The sequence below is a fragment of the Vanessa cardui genome, chromosome 14 (assembly GCF_905220365.1).
Source record: "Vanessa cardui chromosome 14, ilVanCard2.1, whole genome shotgun sequence".
Classification (NCBI taxonomy): Eukaryota; Metazoa; Arthropoda; class Insecta; order Lepidoptera; family Nymphalidae; genus Vanessa; species Vanessa cardui.
In genome coordinates, this window is record NC_061136.1 from 13,742,546 (window position 1) to 13,762,257 (window position 19,712).

Below are 19,712 nucleotides of genomic sequence, written 5' to 3' on the forward strand. Positions count from 1 at the left end.
TTCATGTAGTTTTTAATTCGTTTATAATAACTATTCTCCACCCGTCCGACTTCTTTTTCTATTTGCAATAAAGGATCTTCAATCTTTCCTCTGATCGTGTTGAAATCCTACAGTATTGAAATAAAACTAATTTTAACGGATTTGAACCGCGTATATTAATTTCAAGATTCAAATCCGTTAAATTAGTTTTATTTCAATGTGTAATAATCGCGAAAATTTAAGTCCTACAGTATTCCTACTATCATTTTGTGGTTAAATGATTGGCTAACCTGGATGTTTGTTGTATTTTTGAAATTTGGTGTATTTGCCGTTCTCGGCACCAATTTGGTAAAATGGCGCCCATATAAATATCTTTTTTATTTACAAAAAAGTTGCCAAAAAAGGTTTTAAGCTAATTTTACAATATCAATAATTATATAATGAACAAGAAAAAAGAATATAAAATCTATTTTGATCACCCAGACAGATCAATCTATAATGAATAATTAATAGGGTTTTATTTCTTAAAGAACGTAACTATTTTGATATAAACCTAACATTGATATATAAATATTTATTTCAAATTTTGCCGCGAATAATTCTTTAGGTCCTGAGCTACAGATAGCATCTTAATAGCATCTGCAACACAAACGTATGCTGCGACCTCTAAAGTGTAATGCTGTAAGATTATTGGGAAATAAAGTGAGCGATATTCATTTAAATAAAAGATATAATAACAAAATTAATATTTACTCTTAAGTGTATTTACAAATGAGCAATTTTCAGACATTTTTATTATCAAAATAATTAAGCGTTAATCATGATTTCATGTAAATCTTTTCTTGTTAAATCTGGTACGGTGGCTTCTTCGTGCGGTCTTCCCACTGGCAGGAGCAGTTCCAGGCGTTCGTTAGCTGGTCGTGAGAGGAGGTCTCTTAGACGAGCGTTGCAGTTCAAAGGTGTAGACGTCAGGGCTACAAGCCCACAGTACTATAAATTAACAAAAGCTTTGATATATTAAAATTATAAGTGTTTTTTAACTAAGTCTCGAATCGGATTGGTCCACCTGATGATAAGTGGTGGCAACTGCCCGTAAACCAACAAAAATTCTTCAATGCGCTATCAACTTTAAAAACAAAGATGTCATCACACAGAGGCTAGGCTTGCACAAAGCCCATTATAGAATTATATTGGTATTAAGTTAGAGTTCACTTCATCCGAATTATTGAACAATAATCCTGATCTAAAATGCACTAGAATGGGGTTCGTGAAATCGTGAAAACAATTGTAAACATGTCTGAGGATTTTCGGCATGTCATTTTACATTCACCAATTAATTATTGAACATCAATCCACAAAAAGTTTACGTTGTAAAATATATTCCGTAATATGGGTATCTAGTATATTATTTGTCTTCCGTGGCTTCACTGACGTTTCAGGGGTTTGGTTGACATGTGTTAGGCAAAAAAGTAGCCTATATCTTTCCCTGGAGTTAAAATTTGCTTCATACCAAATTTCATCAAACTCAGTTCAGCAGTTTGGTAGTGATAAAGCGACAGACAGACATAGTTACTTTCATTTAAAATATTAATATAGATTTCTTGTGTAAAAATTAAAAGGCGAAATCGTTAAATATATTTTAACAGATCACTTCGTTTAATTGAAGTATAATTACCTGAATAGCTGCTAATAAAAACCCAGCTGCTATCGCCACACTGATCTCATTGTAATAATGCATCTTTTTCTTCCCATCAGCTCTCCAGGAGTAACTCTGTCTGAAGACTAGAATGAGAGCTGGTGCATCAGAGAGATAAGGTTTTATGTGGTTTGTTGCAAAGGGTTTTAAATCTGTTACCCATTGCCTAGACATTCTTCTAGCGTAATTTAATTCTTCTTCTTCTTCTACAATGCCTCTGATAGCTTCTTTTGTGCTTGGATCCTGTACGACTACAAATGTCCAAGGTTCAGTGTGAGCACCAGATGGAGACGTACCTATTTATACATTTTATTTAAATGAACCATAAATTATAAATATGCGTTGGTTTAGAATTATATCATTTTTAATAATAACTGTGTCAAAAATATGAAAAACTACGCAAGATTTTTATGCCCATCAAATTACATTATGAGTGTTTTGTAATCATAATTCGTAGTCGGTTCAAAAAGTTATTAATGAAATTGTTTGCTTACAAAATGATGCTTAAGAGCAAATACTCGTAGAAAATGTAGTGCACAAGTTTGAACGCAAAGAAAACTGCCATAACTCTTATTCAAATTCACAATTTAATGGGATGGATTAATCAATACGACTGGAATTATTACAAGTAAGAGTACGGGTGAAAGCCAAAGGGTTTTGAGACTTTCCGAGAAATACGAATGTAAAAACTGATATTTTTCGAGAAACTAGCCTGCTTTGGGAAAGTCTTGCAGACTCTTGAGAGAAATGAAATTTAATTGTTGTAAAGAGTTTGGATCCAGTAAACAAGCCATTCATGCGGCTTTAAGATATAATAAGTATGTCTCTTGTTCATGGCTTTTTTCAACCTTCAACCCGGACCAAATCGAAGCATACCTGCAGTCTTTACAATATTATCCAGCACTTCCTGTGGTATTGGCTCAGTGCTAAATTTCCTTACTGTTCGTCTCTTTGCCATAAGTTCGTAATAATCTAGGGATCTCTTGAGAACGTCTTCCATGGGCCTCTTAGGGGGTTTGTAGGGAATGTGTGGAGTGTCTTCGGGAAAGGCTGGCACGAGAAAGTCAGGATCATCTTCATCGTCAGGGTGCTCGCGTTCTGAAAACATTTTTTGAATATTATTTTATTACTAACTCTGAGTGACAGTAACCATTGCATTTTCATTTATGGCTGAAACAAAGGCCTAGTCTATTATTGTCTTTATATTATAAAACATTAATTTAAAACGTCTGTTATATTAAATACGTGACTATTTAAGAAATATAAAAATAGTTATGGATTCATCATTACTGCTACGGTAATAGAAAATAATGATAATCGTAATTTGTGATATATTATTTTATTATAATAATTTATTAAGAATAAAATATAAAGTTTTCTACGACTTTTGTTAAATTATAATTCATATTTATTTTGCCTTATCCTTGTAAAGCATAACGGCGAAAGTATTTTATTCAACTATCAAATTCAAGTATAATTATTTGGGAAAAAAGACTTAACCTAAATTTTCTAAGTTGCCGATTTTTATTAGAAAGTAAAAATAATTTTAATCTAATACCCATAAAAATATGGTGACTAAAATTTATCCTAATTCCTACAAGATCGGTGATAAAATGTAAATCTAGATAAACAGTGCAATAGTAATAAGTGACTAATGACTACATGAGCTGAAGTCCTGTACAATTCCCCATTAATTTTCTGCGCACTTATGTAAGTATATAAATAAATGACCTCAATTTGTAATCAACGCAATGTATCAAGTGGGACAAGTTATATCTCTGTAAAGGTTAGGTTATTGCTCATTTCCTTTATTCAATGATATAAAACCGCGTTTAATTAGTCACATCTATAAATATGACCTCTGACAATAAATCAAATATTTGTAATCCTTTTTTTATTAAAACCAAAAACTTTTTCATGACGGGATACAATGATGCATGAAAGTCATGCTTGTTATATCAATAGTGTTTTTTAAAGAAGAGGGAAATTATGAAACGATTTTTATATAATACACTAGAACCTTCTCTGAAAGTGCTGCCTGTTGTGTATTAGTTTATATAGGTTATGGAGCTTTGTTAATTGAGTATGACAAAAATTGTGAGTATAGTCATATCACAGTGTGCAATGTGCATAGTAGGTATAATGATAAAAGATGAAATAGAAACATTAACTACAGGCACAAGGGACATAACATCTTAGTTTCCAAGGTTGGTGGCACATTGACGATGTAAGGAATAGTTAATATTTCTTCCAGCGTCATTGTCTATGGGCGATGGAGATCTCTTACCATCAGGTGGTCCATATGCTCGTCCGCCAACCTATACCATAAAAAAAAAATCTTAGTTCCTAAGGTTGGTGGCACATTGACGATGTAAGCGATGTAGCGCATTTCTTGGATTAGTCATACTGATGTCGTACGAAAACAAAATATTATTAAAGAAGGTTTTATTGAAATTCGATGTAACGATGTTGTTGTACAGGAATCGTGTGTCAAAGGTAAACTTTATAGTATATTTGAAATGTTACAATATTAAACACTTTTGCTTAATTACTTATATTATACTATTACTTCTTAGTCATTAAGAGTTGAATAACTGTACACATAGTAGAACTTGCTAAGCAAGTCTCTATATCATAAAGGTCAATTATATAATTTAAAAAGAGACATAATAAAAATTATAATGTTAGAAAATGTTTTTATTTCCTAGCATTTTAAAAATAATATTAAAAATATCGAAAAGATAAAACCAAGGCACGAACAAGACGAAGAAAAAGTTGAGATAATATATTATAAGTGATATTGTTTAATAATATGTTTGTTTAGTCTTTGTTGGTTCACTTAAAATAAATATATTTGTGTAAATATAATTATTTATCATGAGAATATAAACAAAACTCAATGAACTATGACCTTGATCTGTTTATTTCTCTAACAATGTATTGTTTTATATATCAATTTAGATAACACACTTTTACCATTTTTATACATACGTTTTTCACCATTAGTTACAGGAGACAAGTCTATTAAGATATATTCCTGATTCAGATCCAAATAACTTTACCATTATTATATGATATACGATATTAATACGATATTTTATTAACTATCTACAAACTAAACAATACAGAAATTGGACGTTTTATTTTCAATTCAATTTACTTCCAATTATTTAATAATACTGCTTGAGTTGAGTGTAGAGAAAATATTTTATCAAAATCAATTGAAGCCGCTTTCAATAAATCAATATATTTTTATTTAGTTAAAAGTGGATAATTAGTAGTAGTGGATAATTAGACTGTAGACATTAGTGGATAGTAGTTTGACATATTAATTGACGTTTATGGGTACCAGCCTATTAAATAAGGCTATATTTAGTTCAAAGCTAAGTATCTTATAGCCTTCTCGATTGAATGGACTATATTTTTAACATAACCATATTCTACTTTTAACAAATTATTAGTAAATTTCCCACAGCTGGGTTTAGGCCCTCTACCTTTGAGGAGAAGGTTAGGATCATATCCACCACGCTGCCCTAATGCGGGTTGATGGATTCTCATGTGGCACAAATTCATTTAAAATATGCACCTGCAGGCTATAAACACAAATTAAGCACATGATAACTCAATGTTGTGTGCCTGAGTTTGAACCCGCAATTATCTAGGCCATCTCGGCTCATCATTCCACTTTAAACGTTAAAATACAAACAATTCCCTATTAAATAAATTAGCCTGTTTCATTTTCAACTCTCTTGGGTCTATTTATATATGATGTTACAGTATATAGTTTAATTCAAGCACAAGAGGTATAGATCATAATAAACAACTTCGAAATTGAATGAAGTGATCATTGACTATGTTGTAAATCTGTGTCAATCATTATGGGCTGTCGTTAGTGTTTAGAACTTTGGAAGTATTACATTATTTGAGTATTTGAGTCTGAATTCTGTGGTGCTGATTTTGTTTAATTATGTCTAACCAAACAAGGAAAAAATAATTTTATCTAATAAAGTTTGCTTTTGTGGCAACTAGAATGAATTTTAAATTTTTTAGAAATTCGAAATTTTTTATTCAGTATTAACAAATAAATTAAAGTCCTTTTTCTTAAGAATTAAGAAAAAGAACTTTAATTTATTTGTTAATAATATTTATTTACAAGGAAAAATAAAGGTAAATCTCTAAAAACATAAAAAAAAAAACAGAAACTATTTTAAAAAAAAAAAAAAAATTGTTTTTTTTTTTCAATGTAAGAAGGAACTTTCTCGTATTAAGCTCCATACGTAGTCACCAATCTTTCTTGAGCAAATTTCACTGTTTAAGCCGGGAAACTACTATTTCTGCTTTTAGTTTAGGTACAGTTCAGAAGATTCAGAAGATGATTTATCATTAAACTCTTCTGAATTAATAAGATGTGGCTCAACAGACACTGATTCGGGTAAGAATTCGCGGCATCCGCTACTACTAGACATTTGTGATAGCGGCAGCTGTCCCTTTGTTTTTAAACGAGAAGGCACAGGAATATGTTCTCTGTGGGGTACTGGAGCGGTTGTTGATGGTAGTTCTGGGTACTGAATTTTCTTGGCATTTTTGCCAGCCCGACGCTTGCTTTGATCAACTACACAAAACTAGCAATCATTTATCTGATTAGTAAGCTCTCTCCATATTCTTGGTTCTGCGAACTTCATACATTTTTTATCTCCTCAATACCAAGCTGGAAAAAATAACACACACATATATGAATATATATGTTGATACATACGTTGTTCATTACATATCGTAATTTTTTTGCAATTAGTATACTTGAAAGTTATTATTAACTCTCTTACCTTCTAATGTGTTTTTGCAGTTACCACACGGGAATTTAGGTGCCCATATTTTATCTTGACTTCGAATAGGTATATAAAAATAAGCTTTATAAGCTTCACAAAGTCTTATATTTGACGAAAAACTAGTTTTTTAACCCTTACTTTAATTAATTCGCCACAAATATAACAAAAAAAAATTATGTTATTTTCACACTTTTTGGAAGCCGTTTTGGACTTCGCGCAACACGAATGACGTCATTTCTAGGTAATGCTCATGCGCATACTGCTGAGACTACCCGCCGCTTCCCGTTTCATACGCGTAAACCCCTTCTAAACTCGTTAGTGGTGTGTTAAATTCGTTGTTCCTTAAGAATTCTGTCAAAATCTTAAAATATTTATTTTTCATTGTAAAATGTACAAAAGCAAACTTTATTTGTTATGAATTGTGCCTGTGATTACTTTTACTTGTCAGAAACAGACCATCAGAAAATATCAATTTACGTAATAACAAACCCAAAAAAAATTTTTTTTTTGTTGACTTGTGTTATCATACTGGATATATGTAAGTAGTGAAGGGGAATAGTGTTGTATTATATGTTAATCAAGAAATGTTGAGCTATTCTGTAAGATACTCGAAATTCACCGCGTATCACGAGCGTGAAGTTTCGTAAAGAACACACATCATAAACATCCATAAGTCGATGGGCAACATTTTGCGAGTGTACTACGAATTTTATTAGTACAGAATCGTACTACTGCTGGTAGTCATTGAATATCCAAATCTAAGGTTTAACTATTTTATAGGTTGCTTACTATTTTATCGCTACTTCATAGGGTATAAAGATGAATGAATGATCTTCCTAACGCATATTAAAAAAATATTATATACATCCATACCGGATTCCTGAGAGCCTGAGATTAGTTCGAATAAACAATTTTATTTTATGTAATCTATATTATAATATTATAATGTAAAAGTAACTCTGTCTGTTTGTCTGTCACTCTATCACGACCAAACCGCTGAACAGAATTTGATGAAATTTTGGTATGAAGCAAACTTGAACTCCAAGATTCTACTTTAGGCTACTTTTTGCCTGGCATATGATTTGCGAAGCCGCGAGTGAACACTAGTAAATATAGTTTTAATGCTTGCGTGTTTCTGTTGATTGAACCTGTATAATATTATTATACTTGATCATAAATAATGAACACAATTGTTAAAGTATCACACTAATGACACAAGGGTTAGTTTCATCCGTTCGTTGAGATTTACAAGTATAAATCTTGTCTACGATCAAAACGTCGATTCTCGTTCTATTGTTGAACGCGTTGGCAAGGCTACAAGTGATAACTCATCAACATTCACCATTCACTTGCCCTTATAGAATTTACTCAGGGTCGGTGTGTTTGATGACACAAAGGAAAGTGTTGTAGAAGTTACGATATTTGGTTTATATGCTCTTTTTTAAATTTTTATGACCAGAGTGATGAACCCTGTTTTATTTAGCATTGCATAAGAAGGTCAGTCAAGAGAAGGATCACTTAAAGTGGTTGGTTTTAATATATGAAGCAAAAGTATTTTTTTTTATATCTATCTGATGTACGAGCATATAGGTTACCTTGTGTGAAGCGGTCACCACATATCATTGGGAATGTAAGAAATAATAAACCTTACATCACTCTATATAATAAGTTGTTTGTTGAATGTATGTTATGATTTTGGTAGCTACCCAAACAGGCTTGCGTTAAGGCATACGACCAAGAAATTCATTACGGTACTGTGAGTACAAACTCGAAACTCACTTAAAAACTCAATCGCGACAATATGGACTTTAATAATCTAAACGAGTACATGTAATAAAATTAGACTGTCTGTTTTTCATGTTAAAATAGCCCTTTTTTCTCAATGCATATCTATGGATACACATATGTATGGTACAATACCAAATAAACATTTTTTTTTACTAATTTTGTCCGTCCGTATTTTTGTTACGGCTCATTTTTGGAACGGCTGGACCGATTTTGACGGGACTTTCACTGGCAGATAACTGATATAAGAAGGAGTAACTTGATAATTTTTTTTTTTTTGTTAAATAAAAACGAGTATGTCTTGAGCACAGCTAGTCATAACTATGAAAATAGTCTAACGTAATTCATTTTCAACAATTCTCGAATTTGATAGTAAGTAAGATCTATCAGAATAGTACTATACTAATGTGCGTCTGTTAATGCGGAACTGACACACTTATTCAGAACATATTACATCGAACAATAAAGTTTTTGATGTATTATTGCTATTTTAATGTTATATAAATAACCGGAATACATTAAACTAATGAGTATCGAATTGTTTACGATTACATAACTAAGGAAGCTATTATTTTCATATTATTCAAATGTAAATGAGCCTTGATTGAAAACCAGTGCAATTATTTATGTTAAAAATCATTAACATTTTTGGTAATATAAAATGGTATGCAGTTTTTAAAACATTCACATTATATCTTCCTAGTAATTTTATGTGATGTAACAATGTTATGTAAATTAAATGTAAACCTAGCTAGTGCTACAACGGTTCTTCGAACCAATAAACTCAGTAATTACTCGTTTCCACCAATTAATCCACGTATAACCTATTATTATCGTAGTGGATATAAACAAACCATAGACTTGCATATTGAATGCGACTTGCTTTTCATTACACTGTTCTTCATTAAATAAATACAACAACAACAACAACCTGTAAATTTTTGCTGGGCTAAGACCACGCTGCTCCACTGCGGGTTGGTGGATTGACATGCGGCAGAATTTCGTTAAAATTAGACACATGCATGCACCTCACGATGTTTTCTTTCACCGCCGAGCACGAGATGAATTATAAACACAAATTAAGCAGATGAATATTCTATAAATGTGGTGTTTGCCTGGGTTTGAACCAACAACATGGGTTAAGATGCACCCGTTCTAACCACTGGTCCGTCTTATTCTTTTATTTATAACACAAGAAAATTTCAAGTCATTAATTATAGCCACTTCTAAAGTCGGCTTCGGTTGCTATAGATTATTCAACAGTTCGATCAATAATATCGCGTCAATCCAATGTCATCGTTGTTTGTGTATCTTTATTCCCCATATGGTTGTATGACACTATATACTCTATTCCAACCATAAGAAAAAAGTCAAATAAAAAACATTTCATAGTAAATTGAGGCGTCAAGTGCTTGATTAGTCTATGATATTTTTTTTAATGGTTGGCGGACGAGCATATGGGCCACCTGATGGTAAGTGGTCACCATCACTCATAGACAATGACGCTGTAAGAAATATTAACTACTCCTTACATCGTCAATGTGCCACCAACCATGGGAACCAAGATGATGCTAAGTCCCTTATGCCAGTAGTTACACTGGCTCACTCACCCTTTAAACCGGAACACAACAATACTGAGTACTGTTATTTGGCGGTAGAATAACTGGTGAGTGGGGTACCTACCCATAAGGGCTTGCACAAAGCCCTACCACCAAGTAAAGTACTCACTATCATATGGATTTCATAACGAAACCACCAAAACGTAAATTTAAAGTGGAAATAAGTAAGTAAAATTAAAGTGGAAATAATAATAATTATTATTAGCAAAGCACATGAAATACGTATATTTCAGGTTTGTTTATCTTTTTTACTACATATTTCCACTGATATAGGCTATGTACCTATGTAAATAAAGCATAAAGTAAAAATAATAAAAGATATTTTATTATTTCCTTTTACACATACAATCATAATTTTTAATAATTCATAAATAACGTATATTACTCAATACAAGGTTACGTAAATGATAAAAGCGTGGACTAAGTATTTGTTGATTTCTAGGCACGATAAATTTAACTGTACTTTACTAACATACTGCAATTAAGATGCAACCGGCAAGAAACTCGGTATTCTTGACGGATCTTCTCGTTAGAATCTACTCACCGTTCCTATGGTAGGTATACATTAAATTTATAACTGTAACATGACGAAAATGCTTTTATAAGTCTACTTGATTATTATAAAGATTACTTTGATTGGAGTTGTTGTAAAGTATATATTTCCAGTGATTATCGTCATGATTTGGTCCGTAGCTGTTGTTAATTTAAATGTATGATACTGATTTAGATTAAATGTTTTTTACTTGTACTCAATGTAAGCATTATTTCTCAATATTCCAATACCATTATACAATATAGTAGCTTACTTTATGAAAAGATTTTTTTTGTGGGACCGAATTTACTTTACTTACAATTGATTTCCTCAGAGTATTATTTTAAATCACTATATTGTCTTAAAATTTCACTACTTAGCTAATATAAATTGTTTATTAAATTTGTTCGTATATATATTTATTGGAAGGTCTACATTATTTATATCAATATAATTTTCGTTATTAACAAATTACACTTTTATCAAGTCGGGGTAGGTTAGGTTTAGTATCATCATATAGGGCGCATTTAATATTTTTATTCGTACTGGGCTTAGTGGACGGGGGTTCGGCCTTGAGGGTAATAAATATTTATACTGTTATTTACAAATGGATGTTAGCGATTACGTTGTATGTTTATAACTAAAGGTCATATAACTAAGTGTAATTGTAAAATACAAAGTAACTATTAAATATGTCTGTTGTAATATATATTATATTAATTCTGCGAATCGCTAAATGTATTTACATTCTATCGGAGGTCAAATTAATGAACAAATTATAATATGTTTAGGAGATTCCTTTATCCATACAACTGGCTAGCACACTTAAAAAAAAAAAAACAAATCGCGCAAAAATGAATGGCGGTTACCTACCGCCATTTATTTTTCTGTTTAGGCGCGGACTGTAAGGTCGACTTGTAATTTGTTATGTTTTATTTGTGTTTAATTTGGATTTGTAAGCTCAACTGAAAAAGTAAAAAAAGTAAAGTAAAGTAACAACCTGTAAATTTCCCACTGCTGGGATAAGGCCTCCTATTCCATTAAGGAGAGTGTTTGGAACTTATTCAACCACACTGTTCCAATGCGGGTTGGTGGAATGCACATGTGGCAGAATTTCGATGAAATTAGATGCAGGTTTCCTCATATTGTTTTCCTTCACCGCCGAGCTCGAGATGAATTATAAACACAAATTAAGTACATATATATAGTGGTGCTTGCCTGGGTTTGAACCCGCTATCATCGGTTAAGGTGCACGCGTTCTAATTACAGGGCCATCTCAGATCTTTTTTAGTTAACTTCAATGTGTATGATTCATTATGGTAATTTATTTATGCTTAGATAAATTTGAAGTTGGAACTGTTTTTGGTTTTTAAAGTATTTATATCTATTCACTTATGTATGTTAAATAGATTTTGATCAAATTAATTATTTATTATGGCATACGAATAAATCGTAACATGTAAAATTATAGTGCATTTCATATCAGAAAAACATAATAAACTAAGTATAACTTGTTTTATTGTTTTTCTTTTGGTTTTTTTTAATAAGAAACAATTTAAACATTCAAACGTAACGAACAAGAAAATTAGGCTAAATTGATAACCTTAGTTTTTTTCTTATGTAATTTGATTATCTGTTAATGCAAATTTTGTTAAAATAAATATGTCATATAGTTTTTAAATTAAATAGTTTCATTTAATATTAAAGTCATAATCTTATATAGTTGTATTTAATTTTCTATATTTTTATATTACAATTAACTGTATGACATACTATTGGTTTGTAATGCGAGTCAGTTAAACCAGACAATTTAACCCTCTAACTACCAGTTCATTGACCCCGCATACCGCGACATATATTTTTAAAATATTGGGAACTCATTGAGTACAATTAGAATAAATTACTTGTCAATTGTTATTCAAAAGTACATATGATTTATGGTAAATATATATTATACATTTATGGTAAATAGATCAATGAACTGATTAATAAATAAATAAATAAAAGCTATATAAGGGCCCGTAAGAGAAACCATGTTTATTTTCTTTTTGTTAAGTAGTTAGGCAGATTGGTAAATATTCCTATTCATATTCAATATGTGTATATAATAACAAAAAAGACATGCTGAGTTTCTTTCGCCGGTTCTTCTCAGGTCAGGGTATTTTCTTTTTCGAGTCGTTGGTAGCGTTTTATTTGACCATCAATAAGTAAGTGTAATGCTCCCATAAATTTAGAAAATTAAGTTTAAGTTTGAAAATGGATTATCATGGTTATCATCTTTTATAGACACTGGCGGTGAATGAAACATAAACTATCATTGTCAATGAGCCAACTTGTAGTAACACTGGCTCACTCATGCTTAAAACCAGAACCAAAAAATAGTCAGTATTAGTTGTAGTGCCGAAAAATCTCATTAGGAACCATCGTTTAGCTATCATGTTTTCTAACCATCGTGGCTCATCCAGGCTGTCTCGCAGTAACAAAAAATATTTATATACTGAAAAAGGATAGTTAAAATGGTGGCCTCGGATTCAAGACGTTTTTCACATCGCGCTTTGGTGCAAAAGAAATCAGCATAGGTCGTATACAATTTTGCCAAAAAGATTATCCATCAATCAGTCCCAATACTTTAAACAATTATACAGTTGAATATCATGAACCAACGGTCAGAATTCTTGTCTGCAGTATTTTGTATTTTGTACTTCATATATCTATTCTTATCTTGTTTACTTTTAAATAGAACAAAATGATAAAAACACTATCAACTCTCGGATAACAAATGATTTTTTACTTTATTATTTTTTTTTAATACGTATGTGGCTCGTCAGTTAAATATAAGTGACAAAAATCAAGGGAACATGCGTGTAAAGAAATGGAATTCGTTTCACATTCAAATGTAGAGACACAGTATCGAACATTTTGACGAGTTATCGACATATTTTAATATAAATATTAGACCATATCACATACATTACTCTGATCCCAATGTATGTATCTAAAGCACTTGTGTTCTTATTACCATATAAATGTCATCATAATCACCCGTGTCAGTCCACTGCTGGACGTGGGCCACTCAGAATCAAAATTCAAAATATACTTTATTCATATTGAATTTGAATCGTCATTTTATATAATATATCCTGCCTGGAAGACAACAAGTGTAAGCTCCACGCTCCAAATTAGCATCCCATTCCATCCCAATTACCATGTTATGTCACTGAGTTCTTTACTCTACAAAAGCCTTGCTGTCTTACGCTGCCATACAAATATCATCATCCCATCTTGCTACACAACGCTCCATACTACGTTTGCTGTCACATGATCTATATAAATTTGATTGTAATTTAAATATTTAATCGAAATCTACATTTAATTCCGCTATAAGTACTTTAAATCACCATAATATATAAATAGATCCTACCAAGAAAATTTAGCAAGACATTCGTTAATTATTCTTTTCATTACATGGAAAACACATTCCATTACCAGTGTATTAAGAGAGGGGACGACATTAGCCCAAGAGGTCAGAATCGATCCTGCTACTCTTTACATTGTTTTGGCCCGTACACCAATGTGCCATTAGCGCTTAATACATTGAAGTATCACAAGTGGCGATGATATCAAGTAATATACACTACATGGAAACTGGTTTCCTAACCTCATGCTCTTAGAGGTCAAGATCAAGGGGGTCAGTTTTTGTACATAATAACACAAAAAATATAACTCAATTAATAAACTCATACCAACTTCGCTAAAAACATCAACAAAACAAGTTATTAATTATGTATAAAAACCTTATGCAATTCTTGTTACTGATAAGATCGACTTAATGTATTTAATGCAAGATGATTTACACGTAAGGATTTTAATTCATTTAATTACAAATGACCGGGCGCTATTCATGACGCGTCTAACACGAACATGCTAGTTCTAACGGTACCTCTGCACATTATTTTGTAGACCGTTCGGTTTTGCATCGATTTTAATTAATACTATACCATTGTCTTCGTTACGTAAACGATAAGGATGTACAGTTATTGGGTTATATATTTGTCTCTATGTCAGATAATTTAATTTCGAACCGATATATGTTATGGTCATATAAAATGCTATTATAAGTATTGTTGCAACAAGATTAATAAAACCCAAACGATTATTAAAAATGGCTCTTATGACACGCCTTATTTTACGCTATTGTTAAAATATTGTTAGGCAGAAAATGAATTTACTTGCCTTTCAAAAAAAGTTACACATTTTTGGTTGCGATTAACCTTTTTAATTTTTTTAGGTTATTCATAACCATTATTCACATTTTTTTTTATTAAAATATAAAGTTAGATTAAAAATAAATGTATTATTAAAATTGTGTGAAATACACTTGCAGAAATAAAATATATTTTTAGGAATTGTAAAAAATGTTAACAACTGAATTTAACCTTTATGGTGAGTGTTTAACCCAATGACAGTAGGGGTAATTACATGTAAATAAACTTTAGCCTTGAAATAACATGATATCATTAGTCATGACATCTTAAATAATCTATGGCTTCCGTTATACATTCCTGAAAGAATACATTTTCACGTCATATTACATTTTTGACGTAGAATATTTTATCGGAGTCAATTTTAATTCGCTATAAATTATGTGATATCGTGTTGTTGTAAAAATAAAAATATATCACGAAATATCTGTTACGTATAATTGTTACATGTTAAGGGCATATCCACTGGCATTGAATACTCAAATATCAGGATTCTTCTCCTGCCTATTAGTACAGGCTATAGGATAAGACGCGCTTATATAGTCTTTTTATGTCCCATACATATCAAATTTGTATAAATTATATAGCGATGCACTCGTTTTTCACTTTAGGAATAATTGTACAAAGTATTAACACATAGGATGTCGATGACATAGGGATGGAATGAATTTGACATAGTCTCTGTGAAATATTGATAGACTCAAGTTCGCGGCGCCATTCGAGTCTTTAGAGCTTGGTTGAAAGAAAGAAAGAAAGAAAGAAATGTTTATTAGGACATAGTACATAATAAGAATAAGAAGTATAAAAATTTAAAACAAAAGGAAGAAAAAACAAACAAAAAAATATAAACATATTAACTAACTATAACTACTTGCTTGGTTGGGGTTATTTATACATCGTTGAAGACTACTAGCACAATGATCCACGGAATCCAATGCAATATGATATTTAACTGATCCATATAAGAGATAACTGCTGTACTTATTATGATGGAATCTAAGCTTGGGATAATATAAGGTACTAGGAATGTTTCATCTTAATGAATATACGATCGTAAGTTTATTTATTTTATAACTATTACATATACTGGACGGAAGGACTAATGACGGACCTCAGACGGCAAATAGTCACCACCTGTCATATACATTGGCACTGTAAGATTACCTACTTATATCGCCAGCTGAGAATGACCAGTGGTTAGAACGCGTGCATCTTAACCGATGATTTCGGGTTCAAACCCAGGCCCACTATTTATATGTGCTTAATTTGTGTTTATAATTCATCTCGTGCTCGGCGGTGAAGGAAAACATCGTGAGAAAACCTGCATGTGTCTAATTTTATTGAAATTCTGCCACATTTGCATCCCACCAACCCGCATTGGAACAGCGTGGTGGAATATGTTCCAAACCCTCTCCTGAATGGGAGAGGAGGCCTGAGCCCAGCACTGTTACTGGTGGCTGTACTATATCCGCTGACTGGGTGGTAACAGTCGGACATGTACAAAGCTCCACCACTAATATAAATATCCATTAATTAATTATACTTTTCAGTTAAAAGAGTGTATATTTTTTGTGTATTTTATTTCCACGTTAAATACTTGGTAACATGTGTGAGATTAAAGCAAAACGGATGTTTTGACTGATTCAAACTTGTGGTTTATTTACCTTAATGCCGCGTTGTAAATTATTGGATATTCCGGCATGTATATAGGCGGCGTAATGTTAAACATATGTGAAATGCGAGTAAACACTGCGCCGATAAATAGAACCATTGATTTTTATTGTTGAGCTATAACAAGATTCCGCAGATGTTTTCAACTCGGAATATCAATAAATATAAATAAAACAATTGATAAATAAGGCTTATTGCTCGTTACAATCTATATATATATATATATATATATATATATATATATATATATATATGCACTAATATTACTAATGTAAAAGTAAATCTGTCTGTCCGTCGCTCTTTCACGACCAAACCACTAAACCGATGATGATGTAATTCTCTATGAAACAAACTTGAACTTCCCACTGCTGGGCTAAAGGCCTCCTCTCCTTTTGAGGAGAAGGTTTGGAACATATTCCACCAGGCTGTTCCAATGCAGATTGGTGGAATACACATGTGGCAGAATTTCTATGAAATTTGTCACATGCAGGTTTCCTCACGATGTTTTCCTTCACCGCTGAGCACGAGATGAATTATAAAGACAAACTAAGTACATGAATCAGCAGTGCTTACCTGGGTTTGAACCCGCAATTATCGGTTAAGATGCACGCGTTCTAACCACTGGGCCATCTCGACTCATATATCTATACATGCATATATAATAAAATTGGAGTGTCTGTTTGTAATGTTTAAGTAGCCGTTTTTACTCAATACATATGTATGTATACACCAATTTTTTTTTGTTGAATTCAAACGCGAACACGGTCGCGGGCACAGCTAGTAAATAATGTATTGGAATATTTATTGATTCTGGAATGTAATTGGGTGAATGTAAACAAAAGAACTGAGGAAAACTGAAAGCTCGCTTAATATCTGCAACACTGGGTTGATTCGGCCTTTAAGCAACGTGCAGGATTCCTAAGTCGTATCGGTTCGGAAAAACAACCAGCGTAAGGATATACTTCCAATTGTTTATTTACTGTTGGTAATAATAATCTCATATTATTACACTAAATATCAATACAGTATTTTTCGAGGGGGAATTTGTTAAAAGAGTCGTGTTACGTGACACGACTACGAGTTAATTTTATTATTATTATAAATCATTTAATTTACGTAAAGATGTTATAGTAATACAATGTTCATTCTTAGCTGTATCTAATAACAATCTGACCACAGGAAATCATATACATACCATAAATAGCATAAAATAATAAGGATATTATATTATATCAGACTGGTTACTTCATAATAACAATTATAGCTAACCATTACGGCTTAAGCACGGGTGTACCCGGGTATGTCAGGGTATTGTGTTGTTGTGTAATTAAAATTGCAAATAATTAATAATTTGAAGGCTACGATTAATTTGAAAAAATAATGATCCTTAATTAAAATGATAATTAACCGCTTTTTTATTCGTCTAAATAAAATTATACTTTATAAAAACCTTAGTGTTTAAAAAATTGCTTATTATGTTTTCCTTCACAATTCACTGAAATTCATCCATAAAACTTTTTATCTAATACATTTTAAAAGTACTTTACTCAATTCTTTGTCTGTTTAAAATGACTATCCATTATAAAAAACATTTTACATAAAAAAGGATACTGATGAACATATGAAAATAATATATGAACAATAAAAGTATTTTAAATCTACAGATATCATTAATAATGATACTTACCTCTACCGCCATTATTGTTCGCGAATTTCTTTTTCGAGCCAATTCTATTTTGATTTTCTTCCAATCTATTTTTGTGAAACATTGTAAATGCAACAAACATCACTATCATCACAGTGTAAACTATAAAACAATTACTTTCTAACGTCCAAACGACGAGGGATATAAAATTCATTGTAATCGATTGTTGCCGCGAACGTTGACTTTATTTTTTTTAAAATAATTCACAACACAAGCTGTACGAACGCACGCACGCGGCCAACTAAGTTTGTTGTCATTTACAAAAGTATTAACCGATTCAACGTGCGGTCGCTGAGTTAGTGCTTCTCAATTTAGTACTCTTTTACAAGGTGTTAGTGACTATGTTCGCTATATTATTTTTAGTTAGAATATTGGTAATGTTGTATAACACCGAATGCATGTTCATGCGACCTTGACTACTGCAGACGAAAAAAAAAAAGAAATGTGAGACTATGAAGTATGACGAATTTCTCGTATGCTCCTTCTGCGGATTTTTTACTTTTAAGTAGACTACATTGTTTTATAAAAAAGTATACTTTATTTATAGTCAGTATATTATACTGGCTATAAATAAAGTATACTTTATCTGTTAATTATTAGTATGCATGATTAAAATTAGGCCAAGGATTGCATATTATAAGACGAACATTAAATTTATATTTTAACCTAATAACCTTAGATTATTTATGTCTAGATAGAATGACGCATTACAAAAGAACTGAAACACGCGCTTAACTTTATTATACAAGTGTGTTGTCGCCATTTAAAATAAAACTTAATAAAAATATATTCGGTGCAAAGTTGGCTAGCCTGTTTCGACAAGTGGCGACACCTGCAGCAATCTTTCTTCAAGTGATTGACGGATGGGAAGCGCACTTTTACTTCGGCGCTCTAGTGAAGAGAACATCGCAGGAGCGGAATTTTGGATATAAGTAAAACTAGTGTTGGGTATCATTTATTTTTTTTATAAAATAGGTCGAATATTTCTAATGATTGTGATTGTGTTGATAATTTGTGAAATTGCGATTAAAGTATAATAAATAAATCAAACGTATATTAATTCAAGTGTTTCGTATATTGGTTCGCAGTAACAAATATGTAATGTACTAAATTTAAATGTAATGTATGATAGAATATGTAATGTGTTATGAGACAAATTTATATATCGTAAATTAAAGTGAAGCGTATTAAGTAGTATTGGACATTAAATAAATGCGTATTTAACAGTGTTTGTTTTTATCAGAAGTGGTTCCTGTGCTTACGCCTTCAACATGCCTCGTAACCGGAAGCAGAGATATAATAAGAGATCACGAAGAGCGGCAACGCCAAGTTCAAGTTCTACTAGTTCTTCGTGTTCCAGCGACAGTAGTGAGCTGGATAGTCGCAGAGGGGATACAAAACGACGGAAAAGGTCTCAAACTGTGAGTCAAAATGTTGTTTTATCATCAGTGGTTCCTGAATTTGATCCGTTAATAGATAATGTAGACATGTGGATTAACGTAGTAGAAGCAAATGCTCGGGCATTTGGTTGGTCAGATAATATGACGAAATATCAGGCCTTGCAAAAATTGAGAAACACTGCCAAAACTTGGTTAGACTCGTTTCAAAAGAACGAAGTTAATTGGACCACGTGGCGG

General features: G+C 31.8%; 1 protein-coding gene across 2 annotated transcripts; it reads right to left on the reverse strand.

Moving 5' to 3' along the window:
- Positions 1 to 728: 728 nt before the first annotated feature.
- Positions 729 to 18,330, reverse strand: LOC124535372 (iodotyrosine deiodinase 1). 2 transcript variants are annotated; one of them, XM_047111572.1, is made up of 4 exons: positions 18,058 to 18,330; positions 2,552 to 2,773; positions 1,655 to 1,926; positions 729 to 969 (listed from the first exon to the last, which is right to left on the reverse strand). In XM_047111572.1, the coding sequence occupies exons 1-4, from the start codon at positions 18,227 to 18,229 to the stop codon at positions 787 to 789; spliced, it is 849 nt and encodes a 282-aa protein (XP_046967528.1). In that variant the 5' UTR covers positions 18,230 to 18,330; the 3' UTR covers positions 729 to 786. The 2 variants fall into 2 exon arrangements, with proteins under 2 accessions (XP_046967528.1, XP_046967527.1); XM_047111571.1 differs by having other exon boundaries at positions 1,655 to 1,971.
- Between the last annotated feature and the right edge of the window lie 1,382 nt (positions 18,331 to 19,712).